The sequence below is a fragment of the Aptenodytes patagonicus genome, chromosome 17 (assembly GCF_965638725.1).
Source record: "Aptenodytes patagonicus chromosome 17, bAptPat1.pri.cur, whole genome shotgun sequence".
In the NCBI taxonomy this organism is placed as follows: Eukaryota; Metazoa; Chordata; class Aves; order Sphenisciformes; family Spheniscidae; genus Aptenodytes; species Aptenodytes patagonicus.
In genome coordinates, this window is record NC_134965.1 from 4,321,385 (window position 1) to 4,344,635 (window position 23,251).

The window sequence follows — 23,251 nt, forward strand, 5'->3', positions numbered from 1 at the left end:
ACTAAAAGTCTTGTTTTCTTTCCCTGCCTTACTGAGATTTTTGTTTTTCCACAGGGCTCCACAATGTCTTTGATTAACCTGGAACAAATACTTCCACTGATGTTTCAGGTTGTAATCTCAAACGCTGGCCACCTAAATGAAACTTATCATTTAACATTGGGACTTCTGGGCCAGTTAATCCTGAGACTTATGCCTGCAGAAGTGGATGCTGCAGTGGCGAAAGTCCTTTCAGCCAAACATAATTTGTTTGCTGCGGGAGATGGGTCTACAGTGCCAGAAGGCTGGAAGACAACTCATCTTCTGTTCAGTCTGGGAGCTGTGTGTTTAGACAGGTGCTTTTTTATTTAAACCTATTAGTTACTAAATACTAATACTAATTTTCTTTTATGTGTGCCTCATGCATAGAGCCTTTTTAACAGAAAGTCGATTAAACCTGCACACTGATCGTGGGAAGGGCTTAGCATCTGCAGCCCTTGTTGCAGCGAGAATCTCTTGATTTCCTTCCAAAAGAAGGCTGTCTGTTGAAGAGTGGCTTAATTTCCTGTGCTTACCTACGTAGCATGTTATGGTGGAAGAAGTAAGGTTTGGAAACTTGGAGGAAAACCAAAATACAGTCCTATATTTTTTTTTTGTATGACATTAATTCTCTCCCGTTGAGTTACATGTCTCTTGTGTAACTTGGGAAGGGTGGAGAGTGTGTCATGTGGTAACTATCACCAGTGCTGTGTTCTGGATCTGGCCCTTTTATTTAAGAGTATGAGAGAGAGATATTTTTGTATAGTAAAATTGCACTGGAAACAGCAAGGAGGGGCAGGACAGATGTTCCATTTTGAAGATCTCGAGAAAGCGCTCAAGCATTCCAAGATTAATGTCATGCCTGTTAAATGTGACAGTGTTATTTTTCATTGTAGCTATGTTTTACAGGGAAGGTTCATAAACAAATAGAAAAGCATGTGAAATTTAAAGGCAGAATATCCAGAGGATCAGCTGAGGGAAAGGAGTTTCTCAAAGACTAATTTTAGAGCAAGGAGGCCAGTCTCTCTAGATTATTTGTGTAGTCCACAGAGAGAGAGCAGATAGTCACGTACATGGGAAATAAACCACTTGCTGTTGTGCAAGGAGAAACTTCTGAGCTCTAAACTAAAATTAGGAATTAAAGGTGGCAACGTTCAGGCATGCTTTGATTTGGCACTGTAAACCCTTTAGGAAAACAGAGTAGTATTTATGCTCTAGTGATGAAAAACAAAACAGAATTCATGTGTCAGCTGACATGAAAGCTTCAAATATTTGCAAAAACAGTTATATAATGATATGAAAGCTATAGCTATGATGGATTAACAGTGATACGCTGTCTTGAGGAAAAATAGTTTCAGGTAAGTCTGTAGTCAGCCCTCCTAATACAGACTGCTCTTGCTTTCCAGTCGTGTAGGTCTGGACTGGGCAAGCTCCATGGCAGATATTCTTCGATCTTTGAACTCTTCTGCGCAGTGGCATAATGTGATCGCTGCTTTCACTGACCATTGCGTTAAGCAACTGCCCTTCCAGCTAAAGCACACCAATATCTTCACTTTATTGGTGCTGGTTGGGTTTCCTGAGGTAAGTGGCCTACTGATACTAAAGGAAGCGAAATTGGTTAGAGCTTTTAGGTTTCTCTTTCTAAACACTACGGATTTCATCAATTGGGGACATCCATTATAAACTGTCAAAACACGGTGTATGTCAGAGTTCACATCTTTCCACTTGCGCACAATTAATGTTTATTTAATGAAGAATAATGTAGCTGGTTTTGCCTTGTATTTCTTTGAGTGCTACTTATAACTATTATGAGAAAACCAGCTTAGTATGTTTGGGTATCAAAAAGGGCTTTTTATACAAGTGAAACAAACCAATCTCACTCTTGATAGTCATAACTGACCTATTGCCTCTGTAGCATTAAGTTGTTTGTTGCAGGCATTTCTTTTATAGAAGGGAATTGCCATTTTCTAAAGATAAGCAAATACCTGGCAGCGAGCAGATTTTTCAGCTAAAAAATACAATACCAAGTATAAGCAAATGTAACCAATATAAAAGATGATTGTGTATTTACAAATAAGTATTCCAAACCATAACCGAAACTTTTGCTGCAATTTCAGGTGCTGTGTATGGGGACTCGTTCTGTGTACATGGATAATGCTAACGAGCCTCATAACGTGATCATCCTGAAGCATTTCACAGAGAAAAACAGGGCAGTTGTAGTAGACATCAAAACCCGAAAGAGAAAAACAGGTTCTGTGACATTTTTATTTTATCAAAGAATCACAGAGTATTTCCTTACAGTTTCTTATGGATACCCAAAAGCATATTTTAACTAGACCACATGATGCAGGTCTGCAGAGTTTGAATAAGTTGCCTGATTTTCTGCTCGTAGGTTAAACCAAATTGTGAAGCTTCTGCAGTAAAGATTATGGAGACTTAATTTCTTTTTAAAACTCTGACATTTATTTTTATTCAGAAAAGGATTTAGGAAACTGTTGACCATTTTATTAATTGAAAAATCTCAGAAATAGGCCTTTGATTATGCAATTGTTTCTGGTTTGAGATTTGCTTACTGCTTGTGTCTTATCCTTTACAGACGTGTGCTTAATGTTTTAAAACAATTGCAAATTTAAAAAATGCACATGCTGCCTCTGTGTAGTTAGGTGCTGCTATATAAAGGAAAGGTACTCAGCGCCTGAACATTTTTGGGATAGTCCATTTTGTTGCTCCAAAAATACTCTGCATTTTTATGAAGTGCCTGTTTCCACTGTGGGCAAGATGTGCTACCTACTATCGAATGACGACTAAGAACAAACACAAACGTACCCATTATCAGTTAATCGCTTCTGAAATGATGTTGGGTTGGCTGTTTTTTCCTGATCCTGTAAAAAAGCATGCCATGAGGACAGGCCTAACTTCTTTAATCGTGTGCTTTATAGAATGTCAGCAGTCTACCTTCTCTGCTTTCCTACTGTCTGGAAGAACTTTTCAAAACAGTTTGGATACCCCTAAAATTTGAGACAAAAACATAAAAAGAGCTAGACAGCATGAAATAGTGTATACTCCAGGAAGTGTGTCTGGGTATTTTAGAATAATCCATTCTAGGGCACATCGGTAGAGTGTGTTGGCTATTATGGTGTCTAAAGGCTATTTGGCTAACCCAACAACAAAACCCACCAGAAAACAACAACAAAAATCCAGAGCTAGATGCTGCCTCCTGGGTCCCATTCGTTATACCAGAGAGAATTTTCTTCCTGTATTTCACCTTGTTTAAAAGCTAGTCAAGCTAAACATTTAACATCTAACAAATCAATTGGATTTGTAGGAGCGAGGGCTTTCAGCTTTGGCGTACATGACCTAACATTGTGAAGTTAAAGCAACAAAGGTTGTCCTAAGATTTGGCTATTGAAGTTCTTTAAAAGACGCTTGGAAAAATCAACAGACTAAACTGCTTTTTGATATTGAAGAAAGGTTTGAATATAAAAGCTTTTTGGGTTTTTTTTTTACTGTTGACATTTTAAACAGTAAGAGCAGCAAGATTTATTTCATCATATCAATTGCAGGTCAGAATTTTCCCCATTTTAATTGTAAAATACAACATGCACTGCTTTGTATGATGTACTGTTTATGTGCAAATATGTGCAGACAATCAACTGTTGCCAGAAGTTACCTAGGGGTTTTTTAACTTGCACTAAAAAGTGAAATATTTTCTTGACTGTTCAATGAATCTGAGATAATTTCAGTACAACAGTATAATTTTGCCACCGCAAAGCAGATAGGTGGTTCTTCTACAGCCTCTTTAATGTGACTGTGGTTATTAGAACGTACTTCACGTATAGGTCGTGTTCATGTCTCAGCCTACTCATATCTCCTGGTAAGAAATGATTTCACAACATTTTAAGATGAACCTAGTGAATTGTGTTTTTTTTCTCTCTTGCAGTGAAAGACTATCAGTTGATTCAGAAATGTGGACAAGAAGGCAGCGATTCCCAGACCCAGCTGAGGCAGTACCTCCAGCACTTTGTTCTTATATCCACTCACCTTCTGCAAACCAGCATGGACAGTAGCTATGCTGAGGCAGTGGAAGCAACTTGGGTCTTGTCGCTCGCTCTAAAGGGCCTTTACAGAACACTTAAGGTATCTTTTGCCTGACACGTAGAATATAATAGATAAATAAAAGTTCGTACCTTGCGCGACAGGAACTTGGGTATTGACTAAGCACGTGGGGGAACTAACACAAGGTCATTTCTCTGACAGCTGGCTCCTTTTATCCCCTGTCTGTAGGGGGTTGAAAATGTTGCTAGGCTTTAAATAGCATTTGTGAGCCTGAGTTGAAAGCTGGATCGCTTTTCCTTTGTGGGGGCTGACCATTCATGCAAGCTGAAGAAATTTATAGGGATAACACTTTATGGAGTGAAGCTCACTTGCCCCTTTTCTTACTCCTGAAGTATCTGAAGAGGGGATCTGTATTTTTTTGGACTGTCAGAGCAAAACAGATACCCAATTACTACTGTGTGTGTGTCATAGATGATACTCTTAAGGTATTTGAAGTGGGGATTTGTATTTTGGGGTTTTTTAGGGAAATGAAAGAAAAACATTCCCAACATAGTTCATCTGGGCAGGAAAGTTATCTGAGGCCATGTGATAAGGCCTTGCAAGCATTATGATGCATTGTTCCCTTTTTACTTATCTGTGTGTGTCTGTCTGTGTGTGTAGATTCATGGCTTTAAGGAGATCCAAGCTGCCTTTCTTCAGTCTGGTTTACTCAAGCTTCTAGTGAAGAAATGTAGCAAAGGAACTGGCTTCAGTAAGACCTGGCTTCTCAGAGACTTGGAGGTAAGAAAAGTTACGTTTTGTAAAAAGTCAGGCTTCACACAGTGGCATGAAAGGTTATGGCACTGCACTTCCCTTTTGTGAAGAAAGTCTCAAGAGTATTTCTAATTAATCTTTATGAAAATGTTCACTTAACTGTGTCCCTGAATCTGCCTTCCTTTGTCCATCGTAATTGTGTAGATAATAGTCTAACTTCTTTAAAGCAGGAGCTGATTTTAATTAATCTGATTGTATTTGAAAGAAATTTGCAAGATGAGGCATTAATCGCCTACTCAGTTTCTTTTATGACTTTTATTTAGACTGTTCTTGAAAATTCCATTCTTCAATTTTAAAAATAATTAATCTCAAAGAAAAACATTATTTGCATTACTCACTGGCATGTACAAGGTATTGCTGCAGTGCGATATGGGGAGATCAATGTGCATGTGGGCACGTTCTTTCTGAATGTTTGTTAACTGCTGGAAGAGAAGTGTGGTTCAACTGTTAGTTATGTTTTATCATAGGCAAGAGTTGTGTTAATTCATACTTAGGACTGTCGCAACAGTAAGAGAGAGAAAGAGTAATGCCCTGGAATTCCTCTGAAAAGTTGCCTCAAGTGGTTGGTTAGAAATACTGCAGAATCAGATCTGGACTGTAGGATCTTGCTGCCTCCTGACCTACAGCCAGAGAACCGGCCCTGACTGGGAGAGGTGTTCCACCTTCCTCCCCTTTGGGCAGCATCGTGCCAAATGAATGTTCTGCTCTGAGCACTAAAATGTCTCGCCATAGCTCTGCCTGCGTTAATCCTCAGAACTGGGGCTGACACAAATTGGAGGACCAAGGAAGTGTGTAACATTATTTTCTTCCTGATACGAGTACTAGAGTTGTTGGCTGTGCTGAAGCCAATGGTATGTTTTCAAAGGAGGAGAGTGTGTAGGGGCATCGCTGGCTTTTTGGTGATAGTCACCTCTGCTCTGTTCTTTTCTAAGAATCCTCAAACCCTTGATGTACTGAAATGGTTAAATAATTATTTTCTCAATTTTTTACACTTTCAACTAATCACTTACGTTGTCTTTGTAGCAGCCTGGAAGGTGTAACTCATTTGTGAAGTGGGAAATGGTTTGGGTTTGTGTGTTGGTGGGTTTTTTGGGTTTTTTTCTTTCTTTTTTTAGGTGGTTCTTCTTTTTAGAGTAGGATGTGTTATCCACTGTCCAAGTCTTACAATGTTCTTACAAAACTGATTGCAGATACACTAATAATATCTACAGCTGTCACACTATACGCTACCTTTTTTCTGTGTAGATTTTGTCAATAATGCTGTATTCCTCAAAGAAAGAGATCAGTTCTCTGGCTGAACGTGAGGATACTGAACTGGAAGAAAGGGAACAAGATCAAGATGTGGAGCAATCCATTGTCGGTCCTGTTGATTTAGAGCAGAACAAACTTGATCCTCTGGAGGGTTTGGATGAAGCCACCAAAATATGCTTCTTGGTACTTGAACTTAATTTTACCTCCTTTGAAGTTACTGTGAATTTGCTAGTTGCATAAAATATTTGGTAGTTTATACTGCTGTTTTTCTTCTAAATTTGCAGAATATGGGTCTATGATTTCAATGTACCGTTATCTAAAGGAAATAAACTAGAACTACAGCAGTGAACACTACAAAATCATTATAAAGCTTTTTGCTAAATTACTTTTCATTTTTACTAATCCAGATATTAAGTTCATTAATCCTCCACCTATATGATAAGTGGGAAAATAATACCTAGGTCGTCCTTAAAGAAACTCATCTTTCTTTTTCCCCTGTAATGTCCTTTTTTTCCTTTTTTTTTTCCCCCTCCTTGCTTAGATGACACATGATGCACTTAATGCGCCTCTCCATATTCTTCGAGCCATGTATGAGTTGCAAATGAAAAGAACAGATTCTTTTTTCCTGGAAGTTCAAAAGAGGTATGTGAAAGACTGGGTCCAGCAGAAGAACAAAGTTACTAGATGTGGGTGGTAACCTAAAATCTAATAGGTGCCGAATAGAAATTGTTCCAAGGATACGATTTGGTTTTCATGTGTGAAAAAGTAAGGAAATAAACTCCTACTAAGTTGTATTTATGGAAACAAGTCACCATCTTCTGAAATACGTTGCATGTTCTTTTCAATATGATAACTCCCGTGTGAAGGTCTACTATGTCTCTAAATTATCCTAACTGAGGAAGAATGGAGAGCTTACATGTGGCTTCTAGTAATCAGAGCATCTCATGGGGCCACTATGTTCTCATAGAGATGAGCAATTTTATAACACGTAAAACCTTTGACTTGTTAGAACAGGGAAGCTAGTTAACATAATATGGTAAAAATAGGCAGAGTTTAATGAATCTTTCTAAAACAGAAGATGGGAAGATTAATTTGCATGTAATTGCACTAATTTAGTTTGCATTACTTTCAAAACACATTTGTGGATTGTTTTTTTTTTTTTCCTTTTGTCTCTTGTAAGGTTTGATGGAGATGTAATTACAACAGATGAGAGGATCCGAACACTGGCTCAGAAATGGCAACCCAGCAAGCGTTTGAGGTTGGAGGAGCAGAGTTCAAAAGCAGTAGATACAGATATGATCATCTTACCCTGTTTGGTATGTACGTCTCCACAAAAAGTAGTAGTTGTGAAATAATTAATTTAGGCATTGAATAGCTTCAGTTTTGCTTAGTAACTTCAAACCTGAGATTTTTTTTTTTCCCCCTAACATCTGAAATAATTTGTTGTTAATATTTTACGTCAAAATGAATGAGCAGGTACAAGAAGAAGCAAGTATTTCTTCCTTGTAATTTCTTCCTTAAGGAAGTAAGAGAACTTGATTCTCAGGTCAGGAGAACAAATTGTGATTGCACACTGTAATTTCCTCTCCTTATACAAGAGAGATTGTATCTAATTACTGTAAGCTTATGCCTAAGTGTTACTGTCTTAGCATATTATTGTTATCTTACAGTAATTTCAGCAGAACAAGGAAGCAATGAATTTGTCCTGTAAAGTAGACACTACACGTGCAAGCTTGAGGTTTTGCATTCAATAGCATAGTTCCCACAGCTCTTTGATTTATTTTGGGTGCTGATTCCTGGCTGTGTGGTATCACCAGCACAGTTGTCTATCAGTTGCAGAGCAAACTGGATCAAGGGGTTCCTGAAGTAGTTTCACATAATTATGAGAGAAAAAAAAGGCCTTACAACAGCTTATACAGAGGCTGTGAAATATCCATCCCCAGAAGTTCTCCGAACTTAACTGGACAAAGCCTTGATTTTGAAGTTGGCTCAGCTTTAAGTCAGATTTGGCCCAAATGATCTCCAAAGGTCCCTCCCAACTTGCCTCATTCTGTGTCACAAATAGCATGGCACTTTGTTGCTTTACCTCTGTAGGTCAGCTTAAATTAACGCTTCTGGTTAGAATTCTAACTGCTGTTTCTGCTCGTGTGTACAGTCATGAATGCATCAGTGTATGGTGAAGTCTGTTGACATAAACAGTCTTTTTGAGGAATTCTGTCGCTGTAGGTGCGTGAGAGATCACACTTTTGTGTTCTTTGATGCGTCTGATTTTCAGTATGTAAAAGACAAATTCATTTGTAAATTCAGCTTGCAGTCTGATGGACTGGTCAGATATCCAAACATAAGGAAGTAAATTGTTGAGAGCCTATTTTCAAACTTACATTTCTTTTTTTGCAGTCAAAGCCTGCGCTCTGTGATAAAGCAACAGAAGAAACCAATCCGGTCGCCCAGAAACTGATAACCAACACAGAGAGTGATCTACAGCTTAGTTATGCCAAGCAACGTCGCACTAAGAGTTCAATACTCCTGCACAAGGAGCTGGATTCTAGAAGTAAAAAGGCTGTGAGGGACTACCTGTATCGTGTAAATGAGGCAACTGCTGTTCTTTATGCCAGGCATGTGCTGGCATCATTGTTAGCTGAGTGGCCAGATGATGTGGCAATAAATGAGGAAATCCTAGATCTTAGTGGCCCAGCCCATATGACATACATACTGGACATGCTTATGCAGCTAGAGGAAAAGCAGTTATGGGAAAAAGTAAGTGAATTTCACTTATGCATGTGAACAAGCCCTGTGCCTACGTGTCACGAGACTGATTAACAAAAATACTTGCAGTTCCTGTTTTAAACTAAATTGAAACTCCAAAATTTAAATTGGTTCTGAAAAAGCAGTTGGAATCTGTCAGTGTCTTAATGTACTGATTTTGTTAACAGAAAATGGAAAACTAGCTCCGTGGAGACAGCTCTTTCAGTTATGAAAGAGCTAGATGGGAAAATAAATCTTACAGAGAAATTGGTAAAATAGGCAGTCTGTTTTGAAAGCTGCTTTTTGTTAGATCTCAGTGTGTATATTGTAATAGCTGCTACTCCATTGATGAGCTGACTGTTACCGTGGTGGAAGTCATCTTGGAATTATAATAGAATGTTGTAATGAAAATGTCAGCTCAATGCTTCACAGCAGTCAAAGCAAATCAAGTGCTGGGAATCTTCAAAGAGGGGATTAAAAAATAAAACAGAAGGCATCGGTGTGCCACCGAACCAATAATATGCTCGCATCTGGACTACAGCATGTGACCGGACTCCCTCATCTCATTAAAAAAAAAAAAGAAAAAAAAAAAAAAAGAAGATTCAGTACAACTGGAAGAGGTCCGGAGAAGGGTGGCAGGGATTATTATGGCCATGGAATAACTTCAGTATGAGGAAGCAGCTAGTGTTCTTCATCCTGTGGATGAATGCCCTGTGGGGGCATTGAGGGAGGAGGAGTAATGAAAAAGTCTGTTCCTCTTTCTCTGTGGTTTTAAAACAGTAAGCAGCATACAAAAGTTAACAGCAAGTATTATTCACTGGCCCTCCCAGTAAGAAAACAAAGGAGTGTCAGATTAAGGTAATAAGTGGCAGGTCCAAGACAAACCAAAAGAACTGGTTCTTGACACAGTATGTCATTGAAATTGTTGCTACAGTGTTTATATAGGTTCAGAAAATGACAGGATGAGCTGATAGAACAAAAATCTGTCAAGGCCCATTAAATACAAAAGCGTAGCCTTTGTCTTAGGCTATTCCGCAGGTGTGTGGAGGCAAAGAATGCATTCAGGGAACTATGCTACGTACTGCCTTTGTTTTTTAAACTCCTTTTCCCCAAGAAATCAATTTTTGGCTGATTTGGAGATGAACTTTTTGGTCTGAGCTACTATTATGCTTTATAGGAGGAGTGAGAAAATTGCAGGTGAAGAGATGTAATAGGTTGCTATAATGACCTGGAAAGGGCCTCGAGTAGCAGGACTCCTGATTCAGAGCTTTTGTGCACTTCTGAAAAATAAGAAAAAGTGGAGACTAAGGTTGTTCTGAATTATCATTTAGTGTGTCCTGATAGATTAAATGGAATTTATTTGTATTTTCAAAGACACAGCTCTTGCATCTAGTGCTTTCAAACACTACAGCCACTTAACTGACAGTTAATTGTTCGTTTTTATCCATGGAGTTGTTCATTTTGAAGGCTAAAACATATGACACGTTCTGTTCAAATCAAAACCTGTAGGTATAGAAGGTAAAGGGGTCTGTTTAGTATGTTAACAAAGTCGTTTTAAAATTATCGTCCTTGTTTACAGCTTTCGTTTACTGTTAATTACTCTGTGGATTAGCCTTGATTCTAGCAGTTGTGGAGAGAGATGTAGCTAATAGCTCTCACGTTTTTATCGGGTAAAGACTGAAAGATCTGGAACAGAGGACAGAGTAAAATCTTCTGCCCTTATGGAGATGACACTTGTAGACATCATTTGTGAATTTGTCTTGTTTCTTGCTAGTAGCTCGATTCTCTCTTCTGAAATACTGTGTGGCTAGAAATGACTCTTGTGTCAGTCATCAGCATGTAAGTTTGTAAATCCTGTTTTGATAGCAAATTGTATTTACATGATGTGTTGCTCCTCCCCAGATTCTACAGAAAGTACTGCATGGGTGCAATGAGAGCATGCTGGGAACAATGGCACTGACAGCTTGCCAGTTCATGGAGGAACCCGGAATGGCAGTCCAGATGCGTGAATCTAAACATCCTTATAACAACAATACTAATTTTGAGGCAAGTTATACATGTATTGCAGTGCAGTGGATTTGCATGACTTCAAGGCTAGTTGAAAAACGTCAAGGTGGTTGGAGCAGAAGTCTCACAATGTTCACGTGTGTACCCGTGGGACTTCTGTGCCTGAAGCACCTGTGAAATAACCTATTCAGTCTTGCTTTTGAAGATGCTGATGCCAGATGACTGAGGCCTTGCCCTGTAACGAAATATGTTCAATAAGGCACTTTAATGTAGTCCTAATTCAATCATGTGAAAAGTGCATAACTTAAATGTTTTTATTACATGTGTTTGAAGCAGATCATATACTTAACTGGTTTCAGGGCCTTAATGAGTAAATATTTCTACCCTTTCATCCAAAGGTCTGTTTCAGCTGGCCTGTTACTTCCTTGCGCTCTTAGGTGAAAGCTAGGAGTGGAGTCTTTTTTTCTTGTATTTCTCAGTTTAGGCTATCTTCTCCTGACACAAACAGTTTCTGATTTTCTTTTCTTGGTATTGTTTGAAAGCATTTTCCTAATACAGTTTGGTAAGTAATTACTGCCTCTGGGCAGTCTTGGGATTTTTTTTTTCCCTGCAGCTCTGACTCTTCTGATTTTTATTTTTAAAATGTGTATAAACCTTTAGGTTCTCGCAAGGAGATCAATATCAGCAATGATTACCACTTTTAAAAAAGCAAAGCATTGCTGGCAATTAATTTTTACACTCTTAACAACTAATGCAAACAATAGGCCATGTTTTACTTTTGTTAAATTAGTTCCCGATAAGAATAACAAAGAATTTTTTTTTTCCCCATGGAGATGATGTAATATTTGTTGTATCTCCCTTGTTTGTGTGGTGAAAGTTAAAGTAGCTTCTTGGTAATATGGTATGACAGTATACAAAGATCGTGTGTTTATTTCTCAGGATAAAGTTCACATTCCCGGTGCTATCTACCTCTCAATCAAATTTGACTCCCAGTGTAATACAGAAGAAGGCTGTGATGAGTTGCTCATGTCCAGCAGCAGTGATTTCCAGCAGGATCGGCACAGCTTCAGTGGATCTCCACAGAAATGGAATGATTTTGAGCTTCCAGGTGAATATGCAGTGTTTTTAAGTGCAAATGTATAGGATATCGCTGGTATCCAGGACTCTTGAGAGAAACTACTGAAAGATGACAGTTAAATGCGGATGTTCCTGAGAATGTGTGTGTGTGGGGAAAAAAAATCCTTTTCTTGTCCCAGTCTGTGCTCTGACGTGCTGCTCTTGCATTTGTTTCTTAAAAGTAAGCTTATCTGTTGTTCTGGTAGTTGACCTTTTTTTTCCACGCCTCGGTCAAAGCATGCACTTAGCTACTGGAAACAAATTTTGATCTTGATTCTGTTCCAACACAGTCCTTGTTCTGCACGATATTCACTTACATTGTTTCTGCCTTGTCTTACTTTCCACAGGAAGCACATTTAAAAAAATAAAAACCAAAACAGATAGGCTTATCGCTTGTCTCTGTGCTATACTAGTGCTCAGAGCAAATAGCGTGTGCCGATGCCTCGTCTCCAGTCGTTGCCACAGAGCATAGCTGAAAAAAAGTCAGTCATTTGACTGACAACTTCAGTCTGTATTCTCTAAGCACGTTTTTGATAACACAGTAGCAAAAGGACTGCACGGTCCCATGCTTCTTATGTAAAGTTGTTTTAACCCACTGAGCGCTGCGGCATTGCAGGGAGCTTTTGACTTCATGTACTGTCGGTAACTGTAAATAGATTTAGGAACCTTCTTAGCAAAGCAGTTTGGGTTACAAGGTGCTAGTTAGACACAAATGTGTGCTCTGTAGAAATATTCTGGATTTTTATGAACTTCTTTCTGTCCTCCTTTTCTCAAATAGTTGCAGAGGTTTGCCAAGAAACTGAACTTTGAGGCCCATTGTTTCGGAGCAGCCTCGGCTGTGAAACTTGAGTTTCACCTTGTTAAACTTCATTTCCAGCCAAGGCTCTCCGGATTAAGGCTCTTGATTTCACTCAGCAGGCTTTAGCTGAAACCAGGCATTTGAAGGCTTCTGGGCTTTTCCTTTGATGGCAGGGCTTTCTCAAGACTCCTAGGAGTAGGACAGAGCAATTGCTCCATTTTGTGATGAAAAGGGGAACAGTTTTTTGGAATTTTTTTTTTTTTTTAGTCCTAACAAATGTTTTCAAAATTTGTCTTCCACTTGAAATTTTGAAAATTCTGCTTCCCAGTAAGAAATAGCGTGTTTGTCCCAGGGTGATAGGATTTTTCATGGAACTGAAGGAAACTTAAGTTTTAACCAGATCTGATACTACAGAGCACAATAGGGAAGGATATGCTTTGTTGAGCATTACAGCTAACTACCAGTGTTTATCTCTGTGAAGCTGTAGATACTACAGTGACAAGAACTTCCTGAATGTTCCACTGCCTGATGATAAAATGGCCAAATATTTTGATAGTTTTTCTACTTTTAAGTGGTTAAGTTTAACAATTTTGTTCCCTAGAGCAAAAGTGTGCAATTTAATTTTCTGACCTGAAAGAGCAGTGCAACTTTACTTCCACATTTTTCTTTTTTAACAATGGACTGTGAACTTGGCTGCTTATGTAGAGGTTCTTTTTTCATAAATCATAACTGATCCATAACACAATTGGAAAAGTGAAGTTTAATTGTGTACAGTATAGTTTCTTTAACTCCCTCTTGTTCTACGTAGTTGACAAAAATGTAAGAGTTATTATCCTTGCAAGTATTTTTATACAGTGGAAACCATTCTGCATTTTGCTTCAGCCTCCTGTTTATCATACTGTTTTGTGCATTTCACAATCACCAAAAAGTAAAAGATCACCTCTCTTGAATGACAGTATCTAGGATTAATTTATTTTAATGACAGGCTTTTCATTTGAATTGTGTTTGTGATAGCAAAATTGACTCAGAAGGTAGTAACGCTGGGTTTTCTTCCTTCCCTTGTACACAGGAGACACACTCTATTACCGATTTACTTCTGACATGAGTAACACGGAGTGGGGTTATAAGTTTACAGTGACAGCAGGTCATCTTGGAAGGTTTCAGACAGGTAAGCACTGTTCAGAATGTACCCGAAAAACTACTTTTGGAGGTATTTTGCTGAGTTTTGACAGACTTGTGGTCATCCTTTTTTTTTTTTAACTTAGAATTTCGCTTTCTCCAATGTTTTGGAAATAACGTGATTAGTTTTGTTCAAGTTGAAACTTGACTGATGTCTGTTATTTGCTGTGTCTTTATGCTAGAAATACCAAATCTTCACGGAGGCTTGGAGATAACAATTATGTTATTTGTATTCAAAGTCTCATCATATGACAGTAATTACACACAGGATTTAGTAAACACTCCAAGGTGCCGTAATTGGAAACAGAAATAATTGTAATTGTGTTTTTAAAAAGTAATTATCCATTAAAATAGGCTGCTTCTGGATCTAATTTCTAGATATAGCATGAAAGGTTTTGTTAGTTTATTTTAGAGCTTAAATATTTTTAACAAAATTGAAGCTGGTGGATGACTTGCAATCAGCAAAACTCTACTGCATATCACATAATAGTGAGGACCTGTGTTTTGTTTGCCTTACTTGGGCAAAACTTTAATTTCGGGTAGGATTCTTTCTAATTTTTATCTAAGTTTTGTTCCAGAAAAGACTTGCGATGTCAGGATGTAATCTAGAATTATCTCAGATTTTTGTTTGGTATCTTTCTTCTATTTTTCTTGCTTGCCAGAGCACTACTTAGTATATGGAGAAGAGAAAACTGAATATATGAACAGAATGGGTCCCTACAAAAGTAACAGCTGTGTGAATTTTTTTTTTTTCCCCCCAGGGTTTGAAATTCTAAAGCAGATGCTGTCTGAGGAAAGGGTACTTCCTCACCTCCCACTGGCCAAAATCTGGGAATGGCAGGTCGGGGTAGCATGCCGTCAGACCGGTCACCAGCGTTTGAAGGCTATCCACTTGCTCTTGAAGATAGTGCAGTGCAGCGCCCAGAGGTAAGTGCACTGCTCTATGTTGTACACGAAAAGGCAAAGGGTAGAAGAAAAAGTGACTAAGCTGATATTATTTTGAAGCCAGAAAACCATGATTTGAAGTAGATATTCTTAATTTGCCTTTTGGATAAAATTCACAGTGCCTTGATAGCAGAAACTTATTGTAAGTTTTGTTGTTTTTTTTTTTTTTTAAACATTTTCTCTTCTTTCTTGGCTTTTAAAAAAGGTCCAATGAATGCAAATGTTGTTGTAAAGAAAAAAATATCACCCCAAAACAGGACAAAAAATAGATTTCAATTAATTTTCTAGAAATTTATTCTCTTTGTATTAGTTGTACTTCAGAATTAAGGTGAAGATGGAATAATAAACTGGTGAAACGATGATCTGATTCTCTATGAAGTAAATAACTTTTAAATTATTATTTTTAGTTGTACCACTAAGCCTGTAATTGAGTTTTAGAAGGGATAGGTGTGCTAATGCTTAAGTATGTATGACATGGGTATTTCTTATGAAAATACACGTTCAAAAAAATGTTGAGCTTTTATAGTGTTTTGCAAATGTGTATAGTCACATTAACTCAATAGAAATGCTGGAAACAAAGACGACAATGCTGGCACGCTGACACTTATCTCTGTTATGTCCTTCCAGTTCAGACCAAGCAAAATCATGAAAATAACAGCATCCTACTAGCTTACTTTGATAAAGAGAAGTCAAAAAGTATATTCACATATAGTAATAAAAATGGACAATTACATAAAACCGTTGCTTGACTCACTTTAAATTCTAGATTCAAATTCAAATGTAAATTCACTGATCTGCATCCAAGTCTGAAAAACTGATTTTGGTATTGCTTGTAATCACGGATTTATTGTTTTTTCAAGTTCCCTTAGTCTTTTTCATCAGAAAATGTCTGCTTTGTCATGTGGACAACAAATTGAATTGCTAAAAGATCAAGTCTCTGCTGTGCTTATAATATTTAATATTTTTCTTGTGTTAATCTGATGATAGATTCTGAAATTGAGTTTCCCCCTTCTCCCCTCTACTGAATGATATTTGTCATCCTATCTGTATGATAAGTGACATTTGGGTTAGCTAGCTTTAACTCAGGAGTAGGAGGGAGGCAGGGTTGGAATTGTTTGTAAAGCTATATATCAATTTTTGTCTGTCTGCCCTATATAAGGGCATCACCTGGTCAGTGCTGTAGTTCAGTGTGTAATTTCAAGCAGTGGAGCTAGAGCATTTAGCAAAGTGATGTATATAGTTATTGTAAAGTCCTCATTTCAGGAGGCCACTCAGTTTTAGAAAAGTCATTTAGACATTCATGGATATGAGGTTTTCTCCACTTCACTGATTCAGAATGAAATTCATTGTGCTGAAACACCTGACCGAATTCAGATTTTAAAATACTTCTTGTGTTTCTTCCTTCATTTATACATCTGTCAAAACTGTATGTTTTTGTTCTCTTAAATTTGTTGTTTGTTTGTTCCCCCCCCCCAGAAACAGACATAAGATCATGGTTACTCACTATTTCATCACTATTTCATTTAAATTACTTTTTTTCAGGGACTGTGACCTCACATTGTTGAAGCCACTTTGGCAGCTTTTCACCCATATGGAAAATAACTTGTGTCATGACATGACCAAGCCCGGTATTCTCCTTCCTCTTCATCGTGCACTTGCAGAACTCTTCTTTGTTACAGAAAACAGAGTTACCGTAAGCAGTTCCTGTATTTGTATCCCTCCTCTCCCCAGTGCTGGGAATGATACGTAGTTCAGTGTTAAACTAAATGCAGTTTTCCTTCATCTTGGCAACGTTCATCAGAGCTTTAGAAACATTAAATGCTTCAGAAACATTAACAGCTTTCTCTTGTGGAGTCTGGTAGCAAATTCTAATAGAGGGGCATACCGTTGTGTTCTCCATCGTGGGACCTTAAGTAATAGTCATGACTCTTCCATGTGCGATCAAGGCAGTAGGCCCTAAAGCCACTTTTTATTCTGAGAGGAATGCTGATTTAATAATTAATTTAAAGGTATTTGTGGTTTTCCTTGAGTTGATTTTGAACATTACGTATGAACAGTCTGTAATGAACTGATTTCTATGGTCGCAAACTGTGTTCTATGCAGGAGAGTCTTGTGTGTAGCTCTGATACCTTTGTTTCTTGGGGACTGCTGTAATGATCAGCATTTTAATGTCAATTAGTAGGATGATATCTTTGGTAGAAACGTTGGTGTTCATTGAACGCTTTCTGGCTGCAGGAGCTTGGATCTCTACAGGAGTATTTGCTTGCCTTAAACACTGAAGATCATCTTCATCGCTGCACAGCACAGGTAATAAGATTGCACAACCCCAGAGACGTGGTTTTGTGATACTTTTCTGGCAGACAGAGATAATAGTGATATCTGATTGCCCAGTGGAGTTTTATAAAATAGATGATATGAATGTACTTGGGCTTTACGATACCGTGACAGGCCTCTGAAATTTGTGAATGAAATACGCACAAATGCTGTTCTCCTTTAACAGTCGGATGAGGTGCCACAAAGTGCCTGTTGGGTGTAATCGGGTATATCTGTTTTACCCAATTGACCTCTCAACTGCCAAAACATGGAAATGGGAAGGGGGCTGGCCTTTCAGCAACTGGAAATGCAGTTGCCTTGCTGAAACTGCCTGGATGCATGACAATTACTGCGCTACCAGGAGATGACCAGGTAGAAGCAGGATGGTTATTTATCTATTTCTGTTTAATTTCATACAAGGATTTCTTTACAGTTTTGGATTGAGGAGAATCTTTGACGTGACTTTGTTTTTCCTTCTCTCTTCTAGGCCCTGAAAAACATTGCTGCTATCAGCCTTGCCATTAACTATCCGAACAAATCAACAAGTTTCTGGAATGTTTAATACTGGCTCAGGCCGGAGTGCATGGGATAAAGTAGTTTGTCCATAGGATGTTGGAACGAACATCTTAACTCCGTTCAGGAAAAGTTCCTTCAGCTTCAGTGTATGAGCACTCTGCAGCCTGCCTTCCTTCCTTCCTTCCACCTTGATGTAGAATTTGTAAAAGTAAAAGCGCACTTCAATGAAAAAGCACATCTTGAAGTAACTCACGCGTCGCCTACAGTTATGTATGCACATATTGTAGCATGTTAGAGTAAACCGAACAATATTTTTTTTTTTTTTTTATTCCGAGGAAGTAAACGAAAGAAGGTAGCTGAAGTATGAGAATGGAAGGCTCCCGCATTGGTATCGTCTGCTCCCAAGGAAACTTGATTGATGGAATGTGACAGCTTTGAAAATACTGCTGAACTCGGAGTGATGCCATCAGCAGCATGTGTCATATGTCATTGAAGTGAAATAGGCAAACCAGAATCTGGTGGGCTGATGCAGAAATGGTCCACGCTTGAATCCTGCCATGTTTGCTTTTGCTTTGAAGGCTACTACCCAAGGAAAAGAACTTTAATTCTTACTAAACAACAGGTTGTAAAACAAATTCTGGGTGATTTGCATAGCAGTTAAAGGATTCCAGTTTCAGAGCATCCTCATGCGAGAGGTTAATGTTCCTCCTGTTCTTTGATTCAATCAGCTGGATCATCTATTCTTACCTTAATTTATCTCCAGTGTGTTATTCTAAATAGTACATTATTCTAGTGCAGAGAGCAAAGGCTGGCCTCCATTCACAAAGCAGTGGTAGTACGAAGAACTGAGGAACTTACATGTTTCTCAAAGATCACATCTGTACAAGAAATTACTCATGAGGCTTCTTTCTTTTAATTATTTCGATACTAGTGGCTTAGGAGGTCCCTCTCGGCAATGTTGGGAACGCGGACTCCCAGCACTCAGGGTGGGGGTTAGTGATCGATCCAGTCTTCTCTTATAGAGCAATAACTGCATTACTCTTAGTGAACATGGAATGAATTGCAGACCTTCTATGCTGAAATAAATTGGCTTTCTTCCTGCTCAACGACGCTGGTTATTCCCTTTCCAAAGAGTTAAAAAGAACATAGAAGGATTTGGGGGTGTATTTTGTATACCGTTACACAGTATGTAGAGCTGGTCTTGTCAAGTATGAATTCAAAGAACTTCTTATGCTAATTATTTTCTTCTTCCCTTCCTCACCTCAACATTAGGATATGAAAAAAAGGCAACCAAAAGCTTCAGTAGTAACTGGATGCAGGTTGTATAAAGGCAGTGGCTCTGTCAGAAGGGAGCATGCTTATTGACCTTGCTTGTCCAAAAGGTGAGTGGTGCCTAAATAGCAGTGTGCAACGTGCACAGGAGCACCGCTTTGGGGATGACCTCTGAATTGATGGTCTTATCAGCTGGGGCTGGAATTTTAAGGGTGGTCCAATCTCCCTCTGAGAGGGAACTGTGCAGGAATACATCCCCTTTTTTTGGATGGCCTCTAGTGCTGTAGTTAAAGATGTTTTCACTTCTGTTCAGCCAGGTGAGTGCAAAGTGAATGCTTCTTCAGGGGATGAGGTTGAATCAGAATGTGATTATTCTGCCTGAAAGACTTAAAACTGAAGACCAATAAGCACTATGCTGAAGCCATGCCTTCAGGAATGGAGCGGCCCTCTTAGCAAATGAGAATGCCAGTATTCAGGAAAAGCATACTATTTATCAAAGACTGAAAGCAGACGGAGGGATACTGCTCTGAAACCCCTCCTCGAGTATATTGTAGTTGAAGGTTAAAGCCCTCCTTCCTTTCTGAATGAGATCACGATGGGAAGGGAATTACCAAAGTTGTGGTGTATCTCTAATGCAGGGATCACTTTGTTCCCACATCCGAGTAACGTATTTGAGTTTGCAGTCTCACTGCAGGGCTGTCTGAGAGATCCCTGAGGAACCAACCGTTTCACACTTTCTAATAGCATGAACAGATTCTGGGAACGGGGAGTTGCTCCACCAAAACGAGACATTCTTAAGTCTACTTTAGGGAGTCGTATCGATGGGACAGGTGAGCATTTTGAAATTGCTTTTCTTGAGCAGTACGACTTTCTATTCACTGCCTCAGTGTGAATCCATGGCTAAGCAGTCAAGGATATGCAACGGGCTGATTTGCTAAGGCATGTAGCATGCTGCTGAGATCTGCCTGTTTTAGTCAAAGAAGGCTTTTTTCTTTTTTCACATCAGGGATGAAGACTGTAAATAAACCATTCATAGAACCTGTCATGGCTCTATCATATTCACATTTTTTTCTGTTGGACTGTCTTTTTGCTTTCTGTATGAAGACATGAGGCTGCAAGGATGACGCAGGAGTGGCCAGTGTTCCTTACTAGGTGTACCACTTAACTTACTCTACCAGCAGTAACTGGCCTTGTGAGTCAGTCATCTTGCCCTGAAGGGACTGTCTAGGAACAGTGTCCACTAAATATAATTTCTACCCACTAGATGGAACTGAAGGACTGTGACCTGAGTTGACACTGAATCTGTTGCTGCCTTACAACTCAATCATTCATGACAGATTTTTTAAGAGACAAGAAACACTGATTTTTTTTTTTTTTTAATTTTTTTTTTTCCCTTCTCCTTCGGATAGTTTTAAAGAAAGAGGAAGAGAATACCAATAATGAATCTTCATGATCAGTCACATTTTGAAAATCCTGCAGCAGTTCCAAGTGGATGCGGATGATACTATTGAATAGTATAAAACTGTCTGGAAAACAGGTATGCTGAAAAAAATGTGCCTAATATAAAAAAAAAAACAAAAAAAGTTGTCCTGCCTGAATCACTTATGATGTGTTTAAAACAAACCATATTGTTCCTAATGATACATTTGACTTGCTTTCATTAAACACTTTAAAAAGAGAGTTTTATAATTTCTTTTCTTACGGGTTTACTACTTTGCAATTTTTATCAGTTGTTTAAAATATATCAGACCTTTAGATTTATTCCAGTTCAGTTCAACATGTAAAAAGAAAGCTACAGATGTGGGTAAAATATGCAAATGAAGAGAAATATATTGTAAAAATTCTATAAAAAGAAAAAAGTACAACACAGTGTCTGGTTTTTTTGTTTGCTTTTCTCCTCTCCTCACTGGATGTTAACTGCTTGAATTTGCAGTGAGATCCAGGGTTTTTCTTACGAAGCTTCATTTTGAATGCCTGTAAGCAAGCCTGCCGCTTTTCCTCATGCGGTTAGTATATATCTGATATTGTATCAAACTATGCAGGATACATACTTCTGCAGTCGTCTCTTAAATTCCAGCCCTGCTGTTTACATTCCAGCGGCCTTACCCTAAACATGACGTTTTCCCGTGGATATCCATTGGTTTCAGTGCCTGTGTTTACTTTCAGACCCGAAACACACATCTGTCTCATGTAAATCTGAGATTTGTCTTAGTATCTCGTGATTCGAACTGGCGGTGGTTATCAGCGAAGGTGCTTGTACCTACCTAGTCCAATGGGCTTAGTTTAAAAGCTTATTTACCTTGGGTTTGGCTCGAGGAAAGGGCTGTTCAGGGAAGCGTGAGGAAGTCAACATCTTTCTGTATTTACCTAAAGCTGCAAGTTGTTTCCACATGCTCAGAGAATGGTCTTATAGGTAACTTTATTAAATACAAATAAATAGCATGATTGTGAAGTTGTGGGAGAGTGGGGACCGTTCCCTGAGACAACCAGGTTTGAGGTTTCAGCCGGTGTAAGCAAGGTGATAAATCTAACCAATTCAGTTTAATCTGCTATTAAATTTGGTCTGGTCCCAGGCATTGGACTGTAACAGAGGTCACAACCATAATGTTTGGGAACTACTGTTTTCCAGATCAAGTTAATTAAGACTGTTGTTCTTCCGAGAGATCAAAATTAGGCTGCAAAGCTAACTTACAAATGGGTGATTTTTTTTAACCTACTTTTAGGAGAAGGCTACGCTATGCTTAAAACGGAACTGGCCCAAATGCCCTGCGTTTGCACAGCCTAGCTCAGAGGTAACGTTTCCAGTGGGTCTTGTATCTTTGCAGACATTAGGGCAAGACCTGCCCTTTTACACCGCTTTAAATCTGGAGTGACCGTCTGCAAATCCATGAAGGTACAAAAATCTGGGCACATTGGGGCAGGGCAAGGCCCAATAATCTGATTCGGTATTTTCCCTTCCTATTGATGAATGTGGTTTCTTGCGACCAGAAGTGAGTGGTGTTGGGGAAGCCACCCGCACGAGCGTCATACCTTGCTTTCAGGGGACAAACAACAACCGCAACCCCGGGAGCTTATAGAAAGCATGACCTGGTCTTTAGGCAAAGCTACTAGAATGTTGGAAAACAGATTAATATATGTAAAGAGGATGCTTTTCAACACTCGGCCAGTTAGTCTGTAGGAGGTCAGGCTGGATAATAACTGGAACAAAGAATGTGCATTGGTAAAAGGGCCTGGAAAAACAGGAACTGTGCTGGGCTTTGTAGGGGGAAACAGAAATCTGGCCCACCTCTGAATTTAAAGCAAAGTCGTCAATTCCGATTCAAGTGCATAAGAGAGAAATCCACTGTGAATAAGGAAGGAATTAAGTAAGAGGTGAAGGAAGTAAGATTAAAGCTCATTCTTTCCATGATGGTCAGGTCTAATTTAATCAGGTCTATTCTGCAGTAATCTTTCCTGACTTTTACCTAAGAAAGCACAAATAACAAAAAGCTCAAACCCAGGCTGCAGCGTTGTGGTGGGGCTCATAAACGGGTATGCAGTCTAGGGAGGAATAAACACTTAAAAAAACCCCAAAACCTTATTTCCTCAACTGTAAACATCAACAAGCATTCCTGATAAATAGATGGAAATCTCAGACGGTTTTGTAGTGGTCCTTAGTATTTAGAGATTTGTTCTTTTTATATTCAAGGGCTGAGAATGTTTGGATTTAAGGAACGGGGGAAAAGTGGAGAAAGGATGACTGGACTGTCTTGGAGACAGGGTCTTTCCACCCAAGTGTTAGGCAGTTTGCTGGGGAGTTTCTCCTACTAATCCTTTTCTGACAACTATAGTAATTTTTTTTTTTAAAGCTGGTTTCTTGCTTCCATTCCCCACTTTACTGTCTGACTTTCCGCAAATCTTACTGCATTTTTTTTTAACATTTGCAGTGCAAATAACAAATATTTAAGCTGGCATTGCATGGAAAAAGTCAATTTTATGACAACTAAAGAAATGTAAAAGCACCTGCAAATATTTGTCAGCAGTACTTTCTCTCGCAGGCTTATTTCCAAAGCACTTTGTTAGCATCTCCTAGCACCTCTATCATCAAACATGCTTACTCCCAGCCGTTTTGATACCTGCATGTGCCCGAGTGAGTGCTAGACGAGATGCTCCGTTTCGTACCCACGGTGTGGACCGTGTCCAGCAGGGAATGCCCTCTCCTCTCTTCACAAGCACTCTGGGGAG

The 23,251-nt window shown here is 38.8% G+C and overlaps 1 protein-coding gene across 1 annotated transcript in view; it reads left to right on the plus strand.

Annotated features, from left to right (window-relative positions):
• The window catches only part of ZZEF1 (zinc finger ZZ-type and EF-hand domain containing 1), a 60,666-nt gene extending 39,774 nt beyond the window's left edge, over nt 1-20,892 (plus strand). Inside the window, exons 40-55 of the mRNA XM_076354862.1 lie at nt 55-332; nt 1,422-1,596; nt 2,133-2,265; nt 3,956-4,152; nt 4,732-4,851; nt 6,130-6,318; nt 6,677-6,777; nt 7,316-7,451; nt 8,533-8,892; nt 10,783-10,926; nt 11,827-11,995; nt 13,872-13,970; nt 14,743-14,908; nt 16,469-16,619; nt 17,162-17,233; nt 17,727-20,892. Coding sequence (XP_076210977.1) covers nt 55-332; nt 1,422-1,596; nt 2,133-2,265; nt 3,956-4,152; nt 4,732-4,851; nt 6,130-6,318; nt 6,677-6,777; nt 7,316-7,451; nt 8,533-8,892; nt 10,783-10,926; nt 11,827-11,995; nt 13,872-13,970; nt 14,743-14,908; nt 16,469-16,619; nt 17,162-17,233; nt 17,727-17,801 — 2,565 coding nt within the window. The 3' untranslated portion in view covers nt 17,802-20,892. The remainder of the gene's footprint in view (nt 1-54; nt 333-1,421; nt 1,597-2,132; nt 2,266-3,955; nt 4,153-4,731; nt 4,852-6,129; nt 6,319-6,676; nt 6,778-7,315; nt 7,452-8,532; nt 8,893-10,782; nt 10,927-11,826; nt 11,996-13,871; nt 13,971-14,742; nt 14,909-16,468; nt 16,620-17,161; nt 17,234-17,726) is intronic.
• The last annotated feature ends 2,359 nt before the right edge of the window (nt 20,893-23,251 follow it).